The sequence below is a fragment of the Macrotis lagotis genome, chromosome X, assembly GCF_037893015.1.
Source record: "Macrotis lagotis isolate mMagLag1 chromosome X, bilby.v1.9.chrom.fasta, whole genome shotgun sequence".
Classification (NCBI taxonomy): Eukaryota; Metazoa; Chordata; class Mammalia; order Peramelemorphia; family Peramelidae; genus Macrotis; species Macrotis lagotis.
The window spans coordinates 425837003-425863522 of NC_133666.1; the positions used below are offsets into that span (position 1 = coordinate 425837003).

The window sequence follows — 26520 nt, forward strand, 5'->3', positions numbered from 1 at the left end:
TATTATAATATATGCATATATTTATTGTGCATGTTTTTGTGGATATATATATGCAATATAGCATAGAAACTTTATATACTTGTATTTTAAAAAGGTTTTATATGAATAGCTCAGGGGCATGTCATTAAGTGATGGGGTCTCCTAATATATGCACAGATATGATTATAAATATGTGCATAAGAAATAGGTAGTTGTTACTGTATGAAAAACATTGATACACTGGAATGATTCCAGGAAATGCCTATCAGGATGGTATTAGTGCATTCAAAAATGTGCCATGAGATGAATAGTTGAAAAAAATTAGATAAATATAACATGGAAAAAAGCAGCTTTGATCAGGAGGGGGGGGATATGGCAGAATTTATATGTTGAAGAACATTAGACTTGATTTTCTTGACTGTAGAAAACAAAACTAGGACCAATTGATGGAAGTTATATCTCAAACTTAAACAATTAGGACTATCCCAAAATGAAATGAGATGTCCCAGAAGTACTGAACTATTCATTATTAGATATCTTTCAGGAAGGTTAGAAGATTGCTTGTCTCAGATTTCTTGATGAAGTATGATTCATAGTTTATGTAGACAAAACAGTTATCCTGGGGTACAATCTCAAATATACTTCCTAACTTTAAATACATTAAAAAGTTCGTATGATACAAGTATTTCATTTTATCTTCATTTCAGACCTAAACTACTAGGGGGGTTGAGTGAAATGCAACACATTTCACAGTTCCTCTTTATTTTTGATTCCTCATTAAGGGGAAAGATCTTCATTCTGGAAGGAAACAATAAAAATGATTCACAGAGAATTAAAATTCAAGATAATTGATAATTCTATGATTCCTATGAAGAAACTGTAGAACAGAATGAATTTTGTTTTTAACATATTAAATTTAAGGTGACAGTGGGACACCAATTGAACATTTCCACAAAGAACTGTAACTCAGGAGAGAATAGAAGAAGATACATGGGTTTTGAAAATATTCTCATAGGGGAGAGAGTTGAAGCCACAAGAGTAGATAATAGAGTTGTTACATGATCAAAAGAAAATTGGTTTTGTGTGACCTTGAATCCCCACCTCTAAATCTCACTACTGAATGATTGATGTTTTTCATGTGTAAAAAAAAGCTGTGTACTATATAATATTGAGGATTTCTTCCAGCTCTCCATCCTAAGACCTAAATTTCACATACTGTGGTCAAGTAGAATGAGTTTTCTACAAGTTTCAAAGTCAAACCTGGAAGATGGAGAGTGATAGGAACTAGTGCAGTGAATTCGCTGTCACAAACTTTACCAGACCAAATCCTGATAGGGAAATCCTGAAGAAGTCACAGAAAGTTTTTCAAGTCTACAGGATGACATTGGGATATAAATAGGAAGGTCGACAAATACTGGGATTGGGCACATAAGAGAAAAGTTCCAGTACCCAGGGAGAAGCCATGCATCAGAGTAGAGTGCCTCAGACCATTATGAAGGAAACTCAGACTTACAATGGGCCCTGACAAGACAATTTTATTGCTGATTACCTAGTCCTAGGTTATGGAATGAGAGGGAAGCCTGCACATCACAATAGAGTTCATTGGTGGTGTACCAAGAAAGAAGGAAGTTCAGAAGCCAACACCAGCAGTGATGTGGTTCAGCCATCATGCACAAATCAGGGTCTAACTTCTAACAACTAGCCCAATCAACAGGGCATAATAACCAGGGCAACAATCTCAGGCCAAAAGGGAAAGTAAAATTTTGTTATTCTGGGCTCACAGAACTCTCCACTTGGCTGAGAATATTATAGTTCAAAAGTAGGTTCCCCTTGCTTTAGACTAAAACTTATAGAGTTCAGACTAGGGTACAGCTGGGAGCACTGAAAATATTTGGGTTTTCAGCCTATTCTTGAGAATTTGAGATAACACCATAATCAGTACCTCCAAGAAAGCAGTAACAGTACCAACCTAGACCTTCCCTATATAAGTGCCATACAGCCAAGTCCTAAATTCAACTTCAAGGTCAAGAAATATACTGCAGAAATGGGCAAACAAAAGAAACTCATTGACATGAGTTATCATGATCACATGAAGGTTCAAGGCAGGTTCACGGAGATTCAGTACAGAAAGAAATTATTAAAATTTCTACAAGCAATGTTTCAGAAAAAAAGCCTTGTTTAGTGACCTAGTCATGGACTGAGACTATTGGAAGAAATGAAGCAAGAGTTTAATAGAGAGGGGAAGATGGTAGAATGCGAAAATTCAAAGCTCCCCAAATTTCCTCCAAGAAGAAAAAAAAAACAGCAACCAAAAAACACCTCAAGGCGAAAGTAGAACAAATTGCAGCAGAACAGAGTTCTTTCTGATACGACCTGAGAAGAAACAAAGAATGATCTCTGATCTAGGTTTCACTGGAGGTGAAGCACAAACATCCCCAGCTTAGCTCCCTGAAACAGCAAAAGAACAGCCCTTGGGGCTGCTAGGTTGGGAGGAAGCCTGCTCCTCAACCACAGGAGACCGGATGTCCAAGCTAAGAAACAGAGAGAACTTCTGCTGATAAGAGGCCAGGCCCAGCTGGGAAGGTGAGACACAGTCTGGGGCAGAAGAGAACCAATACACACCTGGAAAAGTGCAGAGGCAGTCCCTGCTAGCTAGTTACACCTACAGAACTGAGTTCTTAGGACCTTGGTACCAGACCAGAGAAGAGAACTGAATATAACCAATGCAAGGTTCTCAGGGATTAAGATCATTTCCAGCACAGTGTGCTGAGGGGCCCCAGCTGCAGCTTGTAGGGAAAAGGAATACATAGGACAAAGAACAAGGAGCAAGGACAAGGACAGACACCACTACCCTCATGCCACAGAACTAGAGCTGAATATAAGAAAAAGCTGAGTTTTTTTAATGAGTAGGCTAAGGAGAAAGAACCCAACTATAGATAATTTCTATAGGAGTGGAAAGAATGGGGTTCTTATCCAGATGAAGATGCTGAAGAAAAGGGGAAAAAAGCCTTTCCTACCCCACAGAGTAACATTAAATAGTATCTACTCTTAAAGAATTTATAGAAGAACTTACAAAAGGCTTCAAAAATCAAATGAGAGAGATTGAGGAAAAACTAAAAAAAAGGTGCAAAATAATAAAAGCAAGAAAATTTAAAAAGAAAGTAAACAATCAGAAAAGATCAGAATTTTAAGGGAAAAATGACTCTGAAAATTAGAATGAAGCAAGGGAAAGTCAGTGAAGTTCTAAGAGATGAAGAAATACTTAAAAAATTAAAGAATGAAAAATAGAAGAGATGATACAACTCAAAAAGAAAAAAACAGATTTGAAGAACAGATTAAGAAGAGAAAACATAAGAATAATCTAAGTACTTGAAAGTTATAATTGAAAAAAGAATCTTGATCTAATACAAGAAATAAAGAAAATTGTCCTGAAGTGTTAGAACAAGAGGAGAAAATGGAAATATAAAACATTTACTGATTACCTGCTGAAAGTGATCCTAAGAGGAAAAGTTAACTCCTGGGTTAAGGAGAAAATATTAAAAGAAACAAGAAAAAATTCAATATGACAAAACCACAATGAGAATTACACAAGATCTAGCAGCAGTTAATTTAAAAGACCTCACACTATATATCGAAGAGCAAAATGAATTAGAACATAAAGAGAAATAGGATAAGAGGACATAGATGGGTATGTAGATTAATGGAGGACTAAGGAAGGGTAGATAACGGAAACATTCCTTGAAGGGCAATTGATTAAAGAATACTAGGACAAGGGTACAAGTAGAAGTAAAGGATAAAAATGAGAGATACACAAAAATAAAATGTTTGTAGATTCATGTATATCTGTGTGGAGATATATATATATATGTATATATATATATATGTATATAAATGTTTATATATATGTATGGGTGAATAGGTACAAAAATGTATATATGTGAGTGTAGTGTCTATACACACACACACATATGTGCATATACATATGTATGTATATATGCTTACTTATAACTGTCCGGGGCAGGGTAGTGGGAGGGGAAAATAAAGCACAGAAGAGAACAGAAGAAAACCTACAAGGAAGCAAAGAAAAAAATGGACAATAATGAATATAACATTTAATATTTATCTTATGGACTTTCTGGAAATCAAATTTAATTGTTTTACACTCTGAATCTTTATAGTTTGCAGGGAATATGATCTTTTTATTTTTAATATAAAAAGACTTAAAAAGTTAAAAACAATTTGAGAATTTTTATATGGATAAAATTAGTCTCGAGGGAAAAAATGAAAAAGAAATAAAAGTTATATAAAAAGAATTAGAAAGGGGATTGTCAGCTTGTCACAAGGGGTATGACACCTAACCCAAACAATGACTCCATGAAACAAGAAATATTTGAACAAATGGGAAAGACTGGGAGGGGGGATAAAAAAAAAAGACATTTGATAGCAAAAACAACTGATCCAGGAGAAAAATATTTAGAATCATCGAGCAATCCAAATGCCATGATTTTAACAAAAAAGAGCCTAGATATCATATTACAAGAAATTTTAAAAGAAAACTGCACAGATATCTTAAAATCAAGAAAAAGTAGAAATACAAGGAATCCAAAGAATGCTACCTGAAAAAAACCCCAAAATGAAAACTCTTTGGGATTTTAGAGCCAATATCCAAAGTTGTCAGTTCAAAAAAAAAAAACAATTTGCAAATAGCCAGAAAGAATTCAAGTAATGACTTCTAGCTAAGATGGTGGAGAGAAGCTAACATGAATCAAGCCTCTCAATAAATTTTGGATCCACAGACCCTAGAGAAGAACTAAGGAGAACATCGTGCAGCACGTTCTGTCAAAGGGGAGCATGAAATTGTTGGGGGCAGACAGAGACCCAGTGCAGGGGCAGAAGAACAGCAGTGGAAGCCTTTGCTGTGTGCATGACAGGCAGAAGAAGGGAGGAAGTGAGAACCACCTGTATCTTACTCTCATCAGATTTGGCTCAAAGATGGAATAACACACACTCAGTTGAGTTTAAAACTAATCTTACCTTTCAAATATTAAGAGGGGAAAGGGAGAGGGGGATGACAAGATGAACTGACAGAAGGAAAGGCAAAGGGAAAGAAAAAAGAAATGGGGGGATTGGTTAGAAGAGGGGGCAAAATACTGGGGAATAGGGATAAGGGGAAAAAGGGGAAAAATACAAATGGAGGGAAGATAACATGGAGGGCAATAAAGAGTTAGTAATTATAATGTTGAATGTGAATGGGATGTACTCTCCCAGAAAACATAAGCAGATAACAGAATGAATTAAAAACCAGAATCCTACAATATGCTGTTTACAAGAAATGCATTTGAAGCAGAGAGATAACTAACAGAGTAAAGGTAAAAGGCTGAAGCAGAATATATTATGCTTCAGCTGAAGTGAAAAAAGGCAGGGGTAGAAATCCCTATCTCAGACAAAGCAGCTGCAAAATTAGATCTCATTAAAAGAGATAGGGAAGGAAACTTTACCCTCCTAAAAGGTACTAAAATCAATGAAGTAATTTCAATACTAAATATGTATGCACCAAGTGGTATAGCATCCAAATTCTTAGAGGAGAAGTCAAGTGAGTTACAGGAAGACATAGACAATAAAGCTCTACTGGTGGGAAACCTCAATCTCCCTCTCTCAGAATTAGATAAATCTAGACATAAAATAAATAAGAAAGAAGTTGAGGAGGTAAATAGAATGTTAGCAAACATGATAGACCTTTGGAGAAAATTGATTGGGAATAGAAAATAATATACCTTTTATTCTGCATTATACAAAATTTGACCATGTACTACAGCATAAAATCCTCCTAATCAAATGCAGAAAGGTGAAATTTTGAATGCATCCTTTTTAGACCATGATGCAATAAAAATCATGTGCCATGGAAAGATAGATGTAAAACTAACTGGAAACTAAATAACCTCATTTTAAAAAATGAGTGGATCAAACAACAAATCATAGAAAGAATTAATGATTTTACCCAAGACAATCACAACAATGAGACATCATACAAGACATCATATTTATGGGATAAAGCAAAAGCAGTTAGTAGGGGACATATCATATCTCTAAATGCATTACATGAATGAAATAGAGAAAGAGGAAATAAATGAACTGAGCATGCAACTAAAAAAGTTAGCAGAAGAACAAATTAAAAAACCCCAATTAAATACCAAATTACAAATTCTGAAAATCAAAGGAGAAATTAACAAAATAGAAAGCAAGAAAACTATTGAATAAATAAATAAAGCCAAGAGTTGGTTTTATTAAAAAAAACAAATAAAATAGGTTAATTTGGTTAAAAAAAGGAAAGAAGAAAACCTAATTATAGTATCAAAAATGAAAAAAGTGAACTCACCACCAATGAGAAGGAAATTAAAATAATAATTTGGGAACTACTTTGCACAACTGTTTGCCAATAAATTTGATAATCAAAATGAAATGGATGAATATTTAACAAAATATAAATTGTCCAGGTTAAATGAAGAGGAAATCAAATACCTAAATAACCCTCTCTCAGAAAAAGCAATTCAACAAGTCATGAATGAACTCCAAGGGAAAAAAAAACACCAGGACCAGATGGATTCACAGGAAAAATTGGTTCAAATTCTATATAAACTATTTGGAAACAGTTGAAGATGAAACTCTGTCTAATTCCTTCTATGTCACCAATATGATGCTGAAACCTAAACCAGGAAGAGTCAAAAAAGGGAAAGAAAATTATAGACCAATTTCACTAATGAATATGGGTGCTAAAATCTTAAATAAAAATATTAGTAAAGTGATAATAGCAAGTTATTTCTGGGATAATTCACTATGATCAAGCAGGATTTGTTCCAGGAATGCAAGATTATGTCAATATTAGGAAAACTGTTAGCATAATTGACTATATCAATAGCAAACCTAACAGAAATTATATGATTATCTCACTAGATGCTGAAAAAGTCTTTAAAAATACAGCACTCATTCCTACTAAAAATACTAGAGAGCATGGGAATAAATGAGTTGTTCCTAGAAATTATAAGAATTATCTATTTGAAACCAACAGCAAGCATTATATGCAATGGGGATAAGCTTGTAGCATTCCTAATAAGATCAGGGATGAAACAATTCAGTATCACCACTACTATTCAATATTGTATTAGAAATGTTAGCTTCAGCAGTTAAAGAATAAAAAGAAATTGAAGGAATTAGAAATGGAAAGGAAGAAACAAAACTCTCATTCTTTGAAGATGATATGATGTCATACCTAGAGAACCATAAAAAAATCTTCTAAAGCAACTTTAGCAAAGTCACAGGATATAAAATGAACCCACATAAATACTCAGGATTTCCATATATTAGTAACAAGATACAGTAACAAGAGTTAAAAAAGAGAAATCCCACTTAAAATAACTTCAGACAACATAAAATACTTGGGAGTCTACCCAAGGTAGACTCAGAAACTCAACTATAAAACAGAAAAACAACTATAAAACACCTTTCACACAAATAAAATCAGTTCTAAATAACTGGGTAAATATCAACTGCTCATTGCTAGGCTGAACTAATATAATAAAATGACATTTATCCCTAATTTAAACTACTTATTTAGTGCCATACCAATCAAACTTCCAAAAAAATCACTTTAGTGAGCTAGAAAAATTGCAACTAAATTCATATGGAGAAACAAAAAGTCAAGAATATCAAGGGATTTAATGAAAAAAATGCAAAAAGAAGGTGACTTAGCCTTACCATATCTGAAATTGTACTATAAAGCATCAGTCATCAAAACTGTCTAATACTGGCTAAGAAGCAGAGTGGTGGATCAGTGAAATAGACTAGGTCCAAAAGAGACAACAGGAAATGATTGTTATAATCTGCTGTTTGATAAACTCAGAGACCAATTTCTGGAATAAGAACTCACTCTTTGATAAAAACTGCTGGAAAGGGGCGGCTAGGTTGCATAGTAGATAGAGACCAGCCCTGGAGTCAGGAGTACCTGAGTTCAAACATAGTCTTAATAATTACCTAACTTTGTGGCCTTGAGGAAACCATTTTTGACCCCATTTACCTTGCAAAAATCTAAAAAAACTGCTGGAAAAACTGGAAGATCATATGGCAGAAATTAGGATTAAACTAATATCTCATACTCTATTCCAAAATAAGATCAAAATGGGTGCCTTATTTATACTTAAAAAACAATATTATAAGAAAATTAGGAGAGCAAGGAATAGTTGGCCTGTCAGATGTATGAAAAGGAGAGCAGTTTATGACCAAGGAAGAGACAGAGAACATTATAAAAAACAAATTAGATAATTTCAATTACATTAAATTAAAAAGTTTTTGCACAAACAAAACCATTCTAAGATCCAAAGAAATGAAGTACATTGGGAAACAATTTTTACAACTAATCTTTCTTACAAAGGACTCATTTCTAAAATATATAGAGAACTGAGTCAAATTTCTAAACAAACAAGACATTCTCCAATTGACAAATGGTCAAAGGACATGTAAAGGCAATTTTCAGATAAAGAAATGAAAGCCATCTATAGTCATATAAAAATTGTTCTAATTCATACTGATTAGAGAAATGCAAATTAAAGAATCTCTGAGTACCACCTCACACCTCTCAGACTGACCAATGTGACCAGAAAGGACAATGATCAGTGTTGGAGGGCATATGGAAAATCTACACTAGTGCATTTGTAGAGTTGTGAACTGATCCTTTTTTGGAGAGCAATTTGGAATTATGCCCAAAGGGTAATAAAAGTTTGGATTCCCTTTGATCCAGCAATACCACTACTGGGTCTATATACTGAAGAGATCATGAAAAAAAAGGTAAAAATCCCACATGTACAAATATATTCACAACAGCTCTTCGGTGGCAAGGAATTAGAAATCTAATGAAAATATACACGAACTGGGGAATGGTTGAACAAAGTGTGACATATGTATGTGATGGAACACTATTTTTTTCTATTAGAAATCAGTAGGGATGGGATTTCAGAGAAGCCTGGAAAAACTAGCATGAATTGATGCTGAGTGAGAAGAGCAGAAACAGAAAAGCTTTGTGCACCTTAACAATAACATGGGGTGATAATTTACCTTGATGGACTTGTTAACTCCATCAATGCAATAATCAGGGATAATTTCAGGGGATCTGTGATAAAGAATACCATCTATACCTAGAGAAAGAACTGTGGAATATAAACAAAGACCACAGATTATTATCCTAAATTTTAAAAAAAATTGTCTTATGTATTATATAATTTTGAAAGCATGTGAATTCTTCAACTGGTGAAATGGGCAGAGAACAATCTGTTCCAATGGCCATGAAGCTAGTGGAATGCTGTGGAGCATTTAGAGCTTGGTTAAGCATTGAAAATGTAAGGTCATTCATTGCATCTAAAGCCACTGTCAGTTGTCTTGACTTTGTCTTGCAATGCTGGATCATAATGACTTTGGAAGAGAGAGAGTGAGGAGGATGATTTCATTTAAGTGACGCCTCACTTAAATCCAATTTACACATGCAACAAAAGATATTACTCATAACCATTCCTCAAAGTCCTGTGGTGACAGGCAAGTGATGAAGCAGCAGGATACACTGGGAGCTGTAGTCACAACCTTGTAACAGGTGACCTAGGGTCATAGAATCGTTTGTCCACTGAAAGCAGTAGTGGGATTCAGCAGCCATCTGGGTGACTGAGTAGCCATTTTAAGGATCCCACTGCTCACCTCTGGATACAGAGAAAGGGCTAGAAAAGGTGCCCTAAAAATTGTCTACTTACCAACCCTGGACTGATTACCATTCCAGGCAGGGAATTCCCACAGTGGGGTCGAAACACAAAGAAACCTACAAAACCTTCTTCTTGGAAGATTCCACTCACTGTCAGTGCATGGAATGTGCACGTATTCATAGATAACACAAGATCCAATAGATCTAAAAGAACAGCTCTTGTTTCCAGAGAACACAGCAGGTATGGTATCCAAATAGCAGCCCTGAGTGAAACAAGGCTGGCAAATGAAGGCCAGATTACTGAAGTCAGAGCTGGATATACATTTTTCTAAAGTGGTCTCAGTGAAAAGGGGTAGGTTATGCAATCAAACTACTCTAGTCAACATTCTTGAATGTCTACCATAAGGAGTGAATTATAGGCTCATAACAATGAGATTGCTACTTCTAGGGAAACATCATGCCACCATCATCAGTGCCTAGGCTCCCACCATGATGAACACTGATGAAGTTAAAGAAAAATTTTATGACGATCTGGAGACCCTTACCAACAATGTACCAAGAGAACATACTTATAATTCTGGATGACTTTAATGCTAGAGTAGGCTCAGATTTCCAAACATGTCAGGGAGTCCTTGGGAGGAATGGAGTTAGAAACAACAACAACAGTGATCACCTTCTACTGAAGACTTGTGAATCACAAACACTGTCTTCCACTTACCTAAACAAAATAAAACTTCCTCATAGCAAACATTGGCATCTATTTGGCTATGTGATTGTAAGAAGAAATAGACAGGATATGAGAGTACTAAGGCAATATGTGGTACAGAGTGCTAGACTGATCACAGATGCACAATCTCTAAGTTAAATATTCATATTAAATCAAAACAGTGGCCCTAAAACAAAAGGAATACTAGAATAATTAATGAGCAGGAACAGTTTGTTGCTAATGCAGGGAAAACTGAATCAAGACACAACTGGCACCTGTGGAGCAGAAAAGGAGTAGATAGATTTCAGAGATCTAATGTACAGCACTGCATGTGCTTATCTGAGCCAGAACACTCACAAACAGCAACTTGATGAAAATGGGAAATACAGAAGTTGCTGAATGAAAAACGAGAACTCCAGAGGGTTGACCAATAGGAGCATTTCTAAAAAAGGAAGCATTAATTCCATTTAAAGTAAGGTCCAAGGAAGCTTAGAGAGATGCAGAACTCAGTAAGAAAGTAGATGAAATTCAAGTTTATGCAGACAGTAGCAAACAAGAATGCTTTTATGATGCCCTGAAAGCTATATATAGGCCAAAGATATCTCAATAACTCAAAGGTACATCTCAATAACTCAGTACTGATGGATATACATTGATTAACAACAGGGACTTGATCCTAGAAAGATATGCTGAATACATTCATAGAGTTCTTAACAGATCATCATCAATCAATGCAGAAGCCATTGACTGTTTACCTCAAATTGAAGTCAGTCAGTCCCTAGTTGAAGTTCCAACTGAAGAAGAGATTTTGTGTGGGGGCTATTGCTCATCCAAAAACTGCCTGAAATTTTCCTGGTTATATGGCATGAAAAGGTTATCCCAAAGAATTCTTGGATGCCTCCATTGTCCATCTCTATAAAAGTAAAGGGAATAGATTGTCCTGTGACAGTTACAGGGATATTTATCTTTTAGTCATTACTGATAAGATTCTTGAAAGAGTCCTTCTAGATAGATTGATTAGTCACGTGGAAGTTGGTCACCTTCCTGAGAGCCAGTGTTGCTTCAGAAAGAGTCATGGAACAATCAACATGGTGTTTCCTGTCTGACAACTCCAGAAAAAATGTCAGGAATAAAACAAAAGTCAGTATACAACATTTGTAGATCTGACCAAGGCCTTTGATACTATCAGTCACAAGGGTTTATGCAAAATTTTCTCAAAATTTGGTTGTCTGGAGTTCATTAGTATTGCACATTAATTTTCGATGGCTTGCAAGCTTATATTCTAGATAGTGGACGATGCTCTTGAGATTACCCAGTCACCAGTGGAGTAAAACAAGGATGTGTCTTTGCTCCCATACTTTTAGCATGATGTTTTTAGCCATGTTTTCAAATGCCTTCAATGAGGATGAAGATGGCCTCAAAGTCAGCTACCACACTGATGGCAAGCACTCACAAGGGGTTCAGAAGCATTTACAAGACACTCTGAAGATCTCTTTGAAGAACTTTAGAATTGATTATACAGCATAGGAGACACTGACACAGTATTATCCAGCATGACATGTCCTCATCAGTGAGGGTGCTGCACTCTATGAAGAAGGTAGAATTGAAGCAGCTCAAAAGAAATGCAACTTCTGTCAGTTTAGACTAACTAGCCCAGGTGTTCAGATAGTCTATTTGTGCTCAACATGTGGTAGAGCCTTCTGAGTTCATATTGGTCTGATCAGCCTCAGTTGGATACATGCAATTTGTCTCAAACCTAGTGATGTCATTTTGGTCTTCTTCAATAACAGACAAGAACAATTTTGTTATTTCTAATATTTTCTTTCTTCCTTATAAATATGTTTTTTCTCTCAACATATTCAATTTTGATCTATGCATATCATGGAAACAAATGTAAAGACTATATCATATTGACTTCTGTTGGTGGGGAGAGGAGAGGGAAGGGAGTGAGGAGGGAAAATTGTAAAATTCAAAATCTTGCTAAAATGATTGGTAGAAACTATAATTGTATATAATTGGAAAACAAATAAAATATATAATTAAAAAAGAATTCAAATGTTAAGGAACCACAGTCAGAATCTCATGCAATTTAGGGACCACTATTATAAAGGAGTGGAAAATTTTGAATATATTCTAGAAGACAAAGAATAAGTACAACTTACTCAGAAAAACTAATACTAGAGGTGGGGAAGGGGAAGGGGCAAACTGAGAAGGAATATCTTTAAAGAGGACTTCCAATTTTCTAATGAAAAAAAACCCAGAACTGCAGAGGAATTTTTAAGTACAGAGAAGCAAAGAAAAAATAAAAATAATCATAATCACAAATGAACCATTGATAAAAGACTAAACTGTTTATATTAAAAATGGCATTCCTTTTGAACCCTATCATAATCAGGTTCAGAGTGGAAATCCAATTAGAAAAAAGAGGTTCTGCTATATCTTGATAATTTTAAGTGGAAAAATGGAAAGAGAGGAGAAAAGAGAGGGGAAATGGGTAGGGAAAAGGCTATGGAAAATTATCTCACATAAAGAAGTCATACATGGAGGAGGCAGTTGAAGAAGAATGGCTGCCACTTGAATCCAACTCTCATTTAAACCAACCAAAAATAAGGAAGAAAACACAAAGATGCAGAGTTGAATACAGAAATACATTTCAGTCAACAGGAAATCCAGAGGACTAATAAGGAAATCTACTACTCATTCCCTGAAAGAGTTGTGAAGGACTCAGAATGCAGACAGAGACATACTTATACATACATATGCATATACATAAATATAAAAACAGGCACATATATAACATGAACATATATATGTGTGTTTGTGTATGTCTCCATGATTGGTATGGACAATGTAGACATTTGCTTTGACTGATTATAAATGGTTTTATTTCTCTTGTGTTCTCAATAGGGTGAGGAGAGGGTTAGAGTAAGAGGGTGAGTAGATTGATTAAAGATGATTAAATATATATGAAAATATGTTGGGGGGGAATGGAAGAAAGGAGAGAGAGAGATAAGAGAGAGAAAAGAGAAGAAAAGGAAAGAGAGACAGAGACACTGGGACACAGAGAGATAGAGACAGAGACGGACAAACTTAGTAACTCAGATCCACACAATGACCAGGCACAATTCTTAAAGAATCAAGTGAAGCATGACATAGAGTTCCTGACAGAGAATTGTTAGACTAAAAACAAACTAAGGTTTTTTTAACATGGTCAATGAGAAATACATACTTGTAGAGGATTATTTTTCTTCCTCAATGGGGATGGTAGGGAATAAAGGGTAAAAAAACTAGTCTTGGTTTGAAAATAAAATAAATTTAATCTTAAAAATAAATAATAATGTCAGTTAATAATAATGTATGATTAAGAATACTGAAGTGAAGGGATTCCAAAGCTTAAGACATAAATAATACTTAAGATACCTAAACTCAAGAAACATACAATTGAATGTTAAAAAGACAGTTTCTTTAAAACCTGAGTTTTCTAAAATCTAAGTGTATTGAACCTTTTTAGTTAATAAAATTCATAAAGGAAATCACAAATACATACATGACAAGGGTTTCTTGTTAGGTCTGTTAATAGCTATTTCTTTACAGGCATCTCCATCATCTTCATTCTCAGTTATCCAACAATCAACTGTGAGGAAAAACACTTCACCAGTGGCTATTTCTTCAAGTCTAATTTCTTCCAAATACCAACTAGGATCCATTCCATTATTGTTATGTCCAATGCGTATTTTATATAATTCACCAATATCTTTAAGATTGATCTGAAAAAAAATTGAGTTACATTCATACCAATCAATAGCAATAATTTCTTCTTGACCTACAAATAGAATCCCCTCGTTATTTTTTTAAGTTCATAAATTCATTATCAATTTCAAACACTGAACTGTTATGCTATATATCATAAAATATGACACTTGGAATCTTAGTCTCAAAGAAACTTAGCCCTCAAACAGAGTTTGGCAATAGACAGATGTGATGAAGTATCTCATTATATTTTGGCCCATAGTCTGTATAATTTTGCAAAACTAATATACCAATATTATTATTAGTAGTAATATTATTACTGTTAGGACAAAAAAATTAAGTTAAAGTAAAGCAAGTGATTTTGCCATTGATACACTGAATGGACCTGTTATTATAACATAGTGATCTCTGATTCTCTATGCTTCCTGATTTCATTAGGCTGTGAGCATGGCTGGCTCAAACTTTCTAGTTAAACCATCTTTGGATAGTCTAAATGTTTAATTTTTATTGTTGATTAAAGGACTGATAACTGTACCTTACTCCTATTCATGATATATAAAACAGTTCTGAAGCATCTATGGAAATTTCAATTTACTAGAGAAATTCTAAATCTAAAATAAACTGGACTCACCCAACTTGCTGGACATATAGAGCAAGATATAATTGGAAAATATCCTTATCTATTGTCTTTCTAAATCCTAGGCAATAAATCTGAAAAGCAAATTAAATTCTCAGAAAAAAAAACTATAAAGAGTTATTTAGTAAAATACAAATCTATGTTTTGTTTTATTTTCTTCTTACATCGGAGAGTAGGGTTTTTAAGTGTTGTTGGAGTTTCAAATAGATGTTCAAATATCTTTTCTATCATCCATCCATGACTCTAGTGGTCTGTTCTTGGCAACTCAGAGAAATTGATTTTTTTTTATTTTACTCAGTATCTATAAGAGCAGACATTGTCAAAATATATATTTCATTCATTCATCCTCTCTTCTCTTTGATATAAAAAAGAATTATCTCTTCCTTTTCTTTTATTCCAATTATGTTTCTAATATCTTTCATCTGGGATCTTGTTCTCTTAATAATATCTTTCTTTAGAATATTCAGTCTCTTGATTTAGCTAATGAGAACCATACGCAATATATTTCACTCTCCAAACTAACATTTTGGTAGACTTGAGTCAAGAAAAACTCATTGTTTTTTGGTCTCAAAAATTATTTTCTATGGGGCAGTTAGGTGGTGCAATGGATACAGCATCAGCCCTGGAGTCAGGAAGACCTTTCAAAACTAGCCTCAGATACTTCATAATTTCCTACCTATGTGATATGGGCAAGTCATTTAACCTCACTGCCTTGCAAAAAATGAAAAAATATTTTACAAGAAATTCAATCTATAATGGCTAAATAAAAATTAAGATAATCATTAAAGTTGAACAACTTACATAACAATTTAAATTAAATATCAATTAAATTTAATATCTATTAAAATTTGACCTTACTAAAGATTACTGCCAGGAGCTGGCATCTGTATTTTTCTGACAAGGTAATCACTACATTCAGATTCAAATACTACATTTTCCAATGTCTTGTATGAGGAAATTTAGTACTTCATAAAATTAAGTTGAAGAAATTAGAATTATGCTTGTCCTTCATTTCCTTTCTTTTTTTTTCATTTTTTTAGGTTTTTGCAAAGCAATGGGGTTAATTAGCTTGCCAAAGGCCACATAGGTAATTATTAAGTGTCTGAGGCCAGATTTGAACTCAGGTACTCCTGATTCCAGGGCTGGTGTTCTATCCACTGTTTACCTAGTCACCCCTTGTCCTTCGTTTTCAAACAAGATAACGACAACAGGGAGGTGATTCCATGACAAACACATGAATTGGATTTGAGTGAGGGAGTGCTGTGATAAGTCACCCACCTCACTTTCTCCTCCAGAGTCCTCTGGGTCTGGAGGCCAGATATGAATCAGAATGACTGGAAATGGATCTCACATCTCCAAGGCCACACAGCTCATAAGAGTCAAATGTCTTAGACTGGATTTGAAGTCCTGTCCTCCTGACTCCAAGATCAATGCTCTAATCACTGCACCACCAAACTGCCCTAATCAAACTAGAAGAGGTACACACAGAAGAAATTTATGCTGACAGTGGCACAATTTTGAAAGCATTAAAAATTTGGTGGAAAAGATGCCTGAAAATGAGAAAAATGTACCAAATGATTGGGTGAAAAATCCTGGCTGGTATAACTATGATAAAAAAAAGGCATTTGAGAGAACATTAAAAACTAATACCTTGTAAATCTTTATGTAGATCATATAAATATGGATTAAAGAAATTCATGTTGAAAATACTAAAAATGAATAGATGAACTCTTGAAAATAATTTTATACAGTAATCATATCTTCAGAGTCATATAATTAAATAAAAGTTCCAATGGTATTTGCTTTTTATTGATGATAATAAAATCTATTGACTTGTTAGACCAAAATTTAGCCTTAAATGCTTTCCTCTAATAAGACATCTCCCAATCATATATTAAAAATCTATTGGTCCTTTAATAGATGCAACCATAGAAGTAACTCTAATAAAATAATCCTCTAAATATCAGAAAGAAGTGAATGAAGACACCAAAGATAACTGATATTATTATTACTATAAAATGTCCAAATGACAGATTGTCTATCAATGACAATGTCCTCCCAGTGCTCCTTTGCTTATGTGATATTTCATATTGAACCATGTAAAGATAAAAGGACTCCTCAGGAGACATAAAACCTTCAAAAAAGATAACTTTAAAAATCTTCTTAAAAAAACTAAAAGAATAAAAAAAATATTTTCTTGACTAGAGCAGATAAAAGAAAAGAAACTTAGCTATTTCATCATTCTATGTAATTTGTACATGCATTGCAGATGTAAAATTAATTGATCTATCTGTGTATCAATTCAAGTAGATACATACCCCTAATCCTTTGTCCTATAAGCATATGAAAATAAAAGAAAAGGAATTATTGAAGTGAAGGAAGAAAGGGGACTAGATTGCATTGAAGAAATAGCCCAGTTGTGGCAATTATCAGAACTGTATCCAACACAAAGTCATCACTTCCCTCATTTTTTTATCACTGAAGACGACTGGTAGTTGAAAACCATAGAACTATCACCATATCTGAAAAATCAAAAGATTGTATTATTCAAAGGACAAACAAGTTCAGGGTCAACATAAACAGGCTTTTTGTATCCAGCCTGTCTACCAGTACACTACAAATATTATGTCATTATTAAATGATTATTGTTCTGGAATCAACATTACATGGGATGTGTAAACAAAAAAGTCAGTTAAAAATATAAAATAATAAGAGTGAAGAACAGTAGCTGAACACCATTTAAGTGCTCCATTTATATTCCTAGAACATTAAAAAAGTCAGAATATATGTTAAATGTTGGGTTTATCCTTTATGAATCATCACAGAAAAAAAGACTTAAAACTGAAAGAGATCTCAGAAGTTATTTAAACCTTTACAGGTGATGGAATTGAAGTCTAGAGAGGTTAAGTAAAGGACTTATCCAAGGTCAAATGAAAGACATGATTTATGATTTGAACCCATCTTTTTTTTTAATTCCAAATTCAGCATTCTTTCTACTATGCCACAGAGATCAACAAAAATCACACAGAGAAAGAAAGAAGGAAGGAAGGAAGGAAGGAAGGAAGGAAGGAAGGAAGGAAGGAAGGAAGGAAGGAAGGAAGGAAGGAAGGAAGGAAGGAAGGAAGGAAGGAGGGAAAGAGAAAGAAAGAAAGAAAGAAAGAAAGAAAGAAAGAAAGAAAGAAAGAAAGAAAGATCAATATTGATCATCATTTTCTGAGAGGAACATAGTTATTAACCTTCCTGTTTCCTACCAATCAACTCTAAACAAAACAGGAGCTCTCAAATGAACAAACTCACAAAGTTTCTTCCAGGGCTAGAAATATCTATCTGAGGATTGCTGTTCAATTATCTGGGTTCAGGCAAAGAAATACCAAGAAAAAGAGGCATTCTAAAGATCAAACTCACTTTCACAGGACACATAAATGCCCACTGCCAAGTGACCATATCTATGAGACTGGAGAATGGTGATCAAGGACTCCTCCCTTTCACAGGAGATTCTAAAGATAGTTACTTGTCACACATTCCACTGACAGATGGAAAGTTCCAAAGAACAGATTCATCCCTTTAAAAGACTTCTGAATTAGCAGTTCTCTGGGTTGAGAGTTCTACCTTCCTTGATGCAGTTTTGACAAAGATCCCAATGCCTTTCCATCACAGGATAGGAGACCAAGGGATCACCTATAATTGCTGTGAGTTCCAAAGTTCCAGTTCTTTTGGAATTGAACCAGCATATATGGTTCAACAAAAAGGAACAGGTCAAATGCATTATATTGAGAAGACTCAACTCTGGGCATGCTCCATGGAATATACTTTAGTCATAGTTAAATGGCAGGAGATCACTAAATACACCAATGCAAAGAGACAATTTTCCTCGATAAACTTTGTAGTTATCAACAACAAGTCTTGTACAAAAGAGCTATGCATATTTATTTCTTGCAAAAAAAAATGTTGGCCACTGTCACAGTAGATGTCCAATGTACAACTCAAAAGAAATTGCCTATTAATGGTGAAATCTCTTATATGTTTCTGCACTATACCGGACATACTTACAAACTGGAAGCCTTAAAAACTGAAATGGCAGATCAGGTCAAGACTCCATAATCTTCAAAGAATGAAAATTGTCATTTAATTAAAGGACAGAAGAAAGACTATTTAATATTCAAAAGTAGACTATTTTATTTTCCATCATGACACATACAAGATAATGAAGGTTCTCAATCAGGTGACAAAAGTAGAGGGGGAGAGACTGACTTTGTAACAAGGGTATGGAGTAATGGATTGTGACTATATAATCCATTGTGAGAATAAAGATCTAAAAGAAATGAGAAAAATATATTTATATTTAGCTCATGGTCTATTACATTGGTTTCCATAAATTAAATAAAAATATTAAACTCTTGAAACAACACCATAGAACAAAGAAAAGGAGATTTACTTATTCAAGAAACATTCATTAAGCATCTATTATATGCAGTGTAGTGCACTCTCCTAAGCACTGAAGAACATATAAAATTGAGATAAGAAATGGTCCTGCTTTTATGGAGTATATGGGCATAGATCCAATTCATTAGTCAGTATGGTATTTTATGTTAAGAGAATAAATGCATTAGTGTTTTATGACTACAGGAAGTATAATTTCAACTAGCCTTTCTCTGGTAAATAGTGGTGTTAAGGAAGACCATATTCCTTCTACCCCAAAGGTCATTATCTTTCAAATATATAGGGTTGAATTATGTCTATAGATGTTCTATTTTTGCTGGCATGTGCAAATAAAAAAGCACTAATACTTATCTACAAAGGAAAATCTTTTTTAGAAAATATACACTTAAAATGAGTGTACTTTAAGGAATATTAGCTAATATATCTTTGGTTTAATGCTTTTTGTTCTATTGGTATCTGTAGTAATCTATGCAATAACTCTCAATTCAAAACAATGAATATCTATTAGGCATTTACCATTGAAAATCACTTTTCTAGGTTCTGGAAAAGAGCAAAAAAGACAAGGAATACACAAAGAAGTTTGAAATCGCATAGAGAATGTTGTTGTCTTTCATTCTTGGGGTGAACCAGCCTCACTATGACTGGGGTCAAGGACCAGTGTGTCTTAATGCAGCTGATCAGACCAATATGAGCTCAAAAGGCTCTCAGTTCAGTCACAAAAAGGTCATAAGAATATTAGGAGTGGAGATATCTCTAAATTTGTACATCTCAGAGGGGTGGAGTCAAGATGGTGTAAGGGCAGGAATTCCCCGGAAAATCATTCCCCCCCACCAAAACTCCAAAAGCTGTCAAATTATGACTCCAGCCAAAATTAGAGGGGCAGAAATCACGCAAATACTGAGTGATAAAATTTCCTAGTCCAAGGCAAGGGCTTTAGAAGGGGCACAGGAAAGGTCTGTTTCACTGGAACTAGGGGTTGGAAAGAGCCACAGTGCAGCCATACCACAGTGCAGTCAAGCCAAACAAACCTGCTCCAGTCTTCAAGGAACAGCCAGTAGGGTGCCTTGGTCCATGAAAGAAAGGGCCCAGAGATCACCAGGAACAGCTTGAAGGAGTGATGAAAGAACTCTGCTGCACCAGAGTGAGCATGGTGCCCTGACTAGAGCCAGTCTTGGAACAGTACTGCAGAGAGGACATGCAGTGGTAATTGGCAGAGTCACCCAGCACTTCTAGAGTACCCAGCCCACAGAAAATAAGGGGGTGGGGAGAGAGACTGCAGAGGTTTCTCTGTTCTTCCTGGGGTAGGACTCTGATGTTTGCCCACACTCAGATCCAGGTCGCAGTCTGGTCAACCTTACTACCAGGGTGAAGTAAGGACCCTCCTTACAGCTCCAGGGCAGAGGAGAAGGCCAGTGGTCATTCACAGACTAGAGTACAGGCAAGAGAGCAGTCAGAGCCTCTCATAAGACCTTGAAGGAATTAAGGTCCCTGTGGGGGTGTCCTGGAAAACCCCCAAAGCCTTGGAAGTATGGTAAATTAGTCACTGGCTCAGGAAATGAGCCAACAACAGAAAAAGAAGAATCTGACCATAGAGGATATTTAGTCCCATAGAGGATCGAAATATATACTCAGAAGATGACAAAATTCAAGCATCTGTATCCAGAGCTTCCGATAAACAGAAAATGAGTTTAGGCAACAGAAGAACTCAAGACTTCGAAAAACAAGTAAGGGAGGAGTGGCTAGGTGGCGCAGTGGATAAAGCACCAGACCTGGAGTCAGGAGTACCTGAGTTCAAATCTGGCCTCAGACACTTAATAATTACCTAGCTGTGTGGCCTTGGGCAAGGCACTTAACCCCATTTGTCTTGCAAAAAAAACTAAAAAAAAACCCCAATAAGTGAGGTAGAAGAAAAATTGGGAAGAGAAATAAGAGCGATGTGGGTAAATCATGAAAGCTAAGTCATCAGCAAGAAACACAAATAAATCCTGAAGAAAATAATATGTTAAAAACCAGTTTAGGCCAAATGGATAAAATAGCCCACAAGGCAAATAAGGAGAAGGATGCCTTAAAAAGCAGAACTGGCCAGCTGGAAAAGGAGGGGGAAAAAAACGCTCTCTGAAGAAAATAACTCCTTCAAATATAGAACAGAGCTAAAGGAAGCTGAAGACTTTGTGGGAAATCAAGAAACAATAAAACAATACCAATAGAAAGAAAAATTAGAAGAAAATATGAAATATCACCTTAGAAAAACAACTGACCAAGAAAACAGATCTAAAAGAGATAATTTAAAAATTATTGGGCTACCTGAAGGTCATGACCAGGAAAAGAGCCCAGGCTTCATTTTTCCAGAAATAATGCAGAGGGGCAAGGTTGAAGTATCTTTCTTGCTTGGGAGCAGGCTCTTAGGCTCTTTTCCCCCATGAAAAGAGTGCCACAATCCTTAGGGTCCTTGGTAATCCCCTGGAAGGAGTAGGGTGGGGGCCAGTTGGTCCCTGACTACTCCTCTTCTCCCAGGTCTCCTGCACTTTTCTCTATGACATAGTGAACTACTTTGTTGCCAACACCAAGGCAGCTTTGGTCTCCTTCTACCCAGACAAGGATTATGAGAAGGTCTTAGGAGAAGCCAAACAGATCTAGCAGCTACCTGGCCCAGTCAAACCTCCCTGGTTGCCCACAGCCCCCAATACCTGCACCTGCTCAGGATGAGAACTACAGTATCCACATCAGTGATGAATCCTCAAGCCAATATGTGAATAAAGACGAAATGGCCCAGTTCTGTTGCCTGAAGGCACCTGCACTACATAGCTGCCTGGCTTTAAACCCAAGAAACAAAGGAAGCCATTGCCTAATTTGCCACCTGTACCCAGCAAGCCCAAGACAGACTACAAAGGACTCATTGGCCCAGGATCTTCCCTGCCCATAGTTCCACAGATGTTATTACTAAGGAACTAGAAAGGAAGTTGCAGCAAAGGAGAGCCAACCTAGAAAAGTAACACTGACCAGATATATGGACAAGGCCTTAGGATCAGTGGGACCCCCTTTTGGACCCTGACTCCAAGAGATCTATGTGTAAAGTCTCTTCCACTTTTTAATCCCTTCAGTTTTAGCCCTTTAACAAGTGGGGCACATCTTGAGCCCCACCTCCTCTAGGGACACCTCAGTCCTGCAGCTTGGATATTAAAACTAAAGGAACACAAAAAAAAGAATAAATAATGCAGCAAAATTGCCCTGAGATCCTAGAAGCAGAGGGTAAAATAGAAATTGAGAGAACTCACTGTTCACCTCCTGAAAGAGATCCCAAAAGAAAAATTCCCAGGAACATTATAGCCAAATTCCAAAACCACAAGCTGCCAGAAACAATTCAACTACCATGGCTCCACAGTCAGGATTACACAGGATCTGGCAACACCTATATTTAGGGCTTATAGGGCTTGGAATATGATATTCCAGGAGGGGAAAAGAGCTCAGATTACAACTGAAAGTCAACTATCCAGCAAAACTGAATGGAGTGGAACAGCAGAAGTTGAGGGGAAATGAGTGAGCCTACATTCTCATCAGAAATGGCTCAGAGAGAAAAAACATACACATGAAACAGGTATAGAAATCTATCTAACCATAGAGAAAAATGAGAGAAAAGGAATGGGATTAAGGGGGAGGGGGAGGGGAGGAGGAGTAGGTGACAGAAGAGAGGGAAGATCATGGGAGAGGGTACTCAGATGCAGCACACTACTGAGCAGAGACAGAGTGAAAGCAGAGAGAGAATTGAATAAAAGAGAGTTGGGAGGAATATAGTGGAGGGAAATATAGCTAGTAATGATGACTGTGGGAAAAAGATATTGAAGCAACTTCTCTGGTGGACTTATGATAAAGAAGGCAACCCATCCCAGAGACAGAGCTGATGGAATCTGAACACAGACTGAAATACATTTTTTCCCCTCTCTCTCATTATTTTTGGGTTTCTCTATCTTTTTTTGTGGGGAGGGGCTTTATCTTTACTTTCACAACAAGATTATTGTAATAATATAAAATTAATTAATTATAAAAGATAAAAAAAGGCTAGTTGAAAACAACAGGATAGTCACTTATCACCTCTTCAGAGTAAAGGTTGGGGATATCCAAGAGAACAAAATTTCTACTATACAAATTCACTGTTTTCAGATCAATGTTATCCCCAAATTTCCATTCTCTTTATTTTGCTGATAAGATATCTTGAAGCAATAAAAGAGGAAAATTATACTTTTTTGTTAGATTAAATTGAATGCATTTTTGTGTCACTTCTATATGCTTGTCAATGTATGCTGATTGATTTTTTTTGCATAACCAAAATAAATAGTTACCCTTATGTCTGCTTTATGTTTTGTTTTAGTCTAACCACTTAAAGAATGAAATTAGAATTTATTTCAACATTGAAAAGTGAGTGAATTTCCTATTAGAATCTATTTAAATAAAACATTTACATAAATAGAATTTTTGGCATTTCATCCCAATGGTATAGGCTAGAAAAAATAAATAGTAACTTTGACATGCTTTTCACATTTCATCATCTAAGGGATCTTAAGGTACAGTCAACTTTTCAAGGTGAAAGTGGGATTTTTCATTAAGCGTCTTGATCAAATGAAAAGCTATATTTTTCTACCTCATTTATTCAGTCATGTGTAGTGGCTTTTAAAATATGTGCTGCTGTGCATTGTTATTTTATCTATGAATGGGAAGAGAATAATTGATAAGAAATGTTAAAAAATTGTGCATCTCACATTTCTTTGGAGCTAATGCAGTTTTGATTCACTCATACAATACAGCATCTTCTTTAAGGCAGGCATTTCATATTTTGTGTCTCCCAGTTATGCAATCCATTCAAAAGTTCTTAGAGAAACTTTGAGTGTCCTTGTATAAGTAATTCCCTTGTGTGAGTTCTCATCAAACAGGCAAGTATAGCTTTGGCAATTGAGTAAAATGGATAGCTCATTGGAGGAGTGCTCTATCCAATAGAGTTTGAATGTTTGGCAGTTTAGCTCAGGTGATCTTCAGAATCTTCTTAAGAAATTTCAAATGCAAGTGATTCAATTTTCTGGGCAGACATTGACACACTGTTTCACAGACAGACAACAATGAGGTCAGCACAACAGCTCAGTAGACCTTGAATTTGGTAGGTAACTGAATACCTCTTCTATCTCACATTTTCCTTCAGAGTTTCCCAAACTGTCTCTTGAAATGTGTGCATCCGTATCATTTCCTGTACATCCCTGGAAAGTACTACCAAAATAAGTTAATTTATCTATCACATTCAACATTTCTCCATCAGTTGTAACTGATGATTTGAAGTATGGCTGGAAGGATGCTGACTCATGGAGCAGTTATGTTTGCATGGTGTTAGTTGTTGAACCAAAAGTAGCACAAGTAACAGAAACCCATCCATACTTTGCTGCATCTCAGCTTCAGTGGTTATGTTGAATGCACAATCATCTGCAAACAAAAAGAATCATGCTCCAACTCTCCCCACAAGTCTTGGATAGTAATTTTTTCAGTTTAAATAATTTGCTGTCAGTGCAGTAACTTGACCTTGATGCTATTTTCATCCTCATTGAAGGACCTGACAACATTGATGAAAATAGCATACTAAAAAGCAAAGAAGCAAGAATACACCCTTCTTTCACTCCCTTGAAGTGTGAAAGAATCAACCATTATCCAAAACCCAGGCAAACATTCTGGCAGAAAACTGATATACAATTCTGATGAACTTCTCCAAGTAACCAGATTTTGACATAATCAAATGCCTTGGTCTAAAAATATTGTATGCAGATCTCCAATCAATTTCTCACATATTTCCTGGCCTTTTCTGAAGCCACATGTCCATCTTCCAGGCAAAGGGTCATCTTATTAAGGAGGATTCTATCAAGAATCTTGCCAGATTAAGAAAGAAAGAGCCCACAATGCAATTGTCATGGACAATCTATTTTTTTAAATACAGAGACAGATAATGGAAGCATCCTTGAACACCTAGGTTATAATATCCTTTGGCCATATAACCCAGAAAATTTCAATCGGCTTTTGTATGAGTCTTGTAAATCTCAGTTGGAATAGAAATAGCAACAGGTCTTTTGCCATATGAAAGAAGTTTAATACCATTCAAAAACCTCTTCTTTAATTGGAACATCAGTTAGAGAGGAATTGACTTTAACCTGAGGTAAATTATAGGTCAATATTTTGAGCACTGATTGATGATAGTCTGTTGACAAAACCATGGAGTGATTAGCCCATCTGTTCAGGATTATGTCCTTATCAGCCCTGAGTGGTTGAGATATACAGTGGGACTTTGGACCACAAATAGCCTTAAACCACAAATAGCCTTAAAGTCATTTTAAAAGTGCTTTGGATTGTTTCTCTTAGAGTAAAACTAAATTCCATCTGCCTTCTCTCTGAGCCAAGAATCCTATATCTAAAGTTCATTTTTACTTTAATTTTGATGGAGTGGAATTTTGCTTTTGTAGAGGAAGATGAATTATCATTCTGGTAAACTCTGTGAATTCTCATTTTTTTTGTTTAGAAGCTTCTGAATTTTCCCATAATTATCTTTTTTCTTTTTTTGGCTTATTTATTTAATATTATTACAATAATATTGTTGTGAGAATAAATATAAACCCTCCCCCTGAAAGATGAACCTCAAGAATAGTGTGAGAGGAAAAAAAAGCGTACTTCAGTCTGTGTTCAGATTCCAGTGGCTCTGTCTCTGGGATGAGTTGCCTTCTTTATCATAAGTCCACCAGAGAAGTTCCTTCAATATTCTTCCCATAGTTACTATTACTAGATGTATTTTCTTCCACTCTCCTCCCCACTCTCACTTATTCCATTCTTTCTCTGCTTTCATCCTGTCCCTGTTCAAAAGTGTGTTGTATCTGAGTGCACTCTCCCATGATCTTCCCTCTTTTCTATCACCTATTCCCCCCCTTCACTACCCCTATTCCCCTTTATCCCATCCCTTTCCTCTAATTTTTCTCTAGGGTAAGATAGATTTCTAAACACCAAGAAGTATGTATGTTATTTCCTTTCTGAATCATTTCTGATGAAAATGAAGTCATTTCCCCTCACCTTCCCCCATTCTACCCCATTGTAAAAGCTTTTTCTTGATTCTTATGTGAAATATCTTAGCCTTTCTTCCTCTTCTTTCTCTTCCTCCCAGTACTTTCCTTTATCACCCACTGACTCCATCTTTTTTACTATTTTATACCATTATATTCAGGTCCTTCCTGTGGCTTGACTATATATGTTTGCTCT

At 35.5% G+C, this 26520-nt stretch overlaps 1 protein-coding gene across 5 annotated transcripts in view; it reads right to left on the bottom strand.

Moving 5' to 3' along the window:
- The window catches only part of LOC141497715 (lipoxygenase homology domain-containing protein 1-like), a 710463-nt gene that overhangs the window by 316260 nt on the left and 367683 nt on the right, over positions 1-26520 (bottom strand). For all 5 annotated transcript variants that reach the window (XM_074200482.1, XM_074200484.1, XM_074200481.1 and 2 more), the window contains one exon: positions 13969-14188. In XM_074200482.1, coding sequence (XP_074056583.1) covers positions 13969-14188 — 220 coding nt within the window. The remainder of the gene's footprint in view (positions 1-13968; positions 14189-26520) is intronic.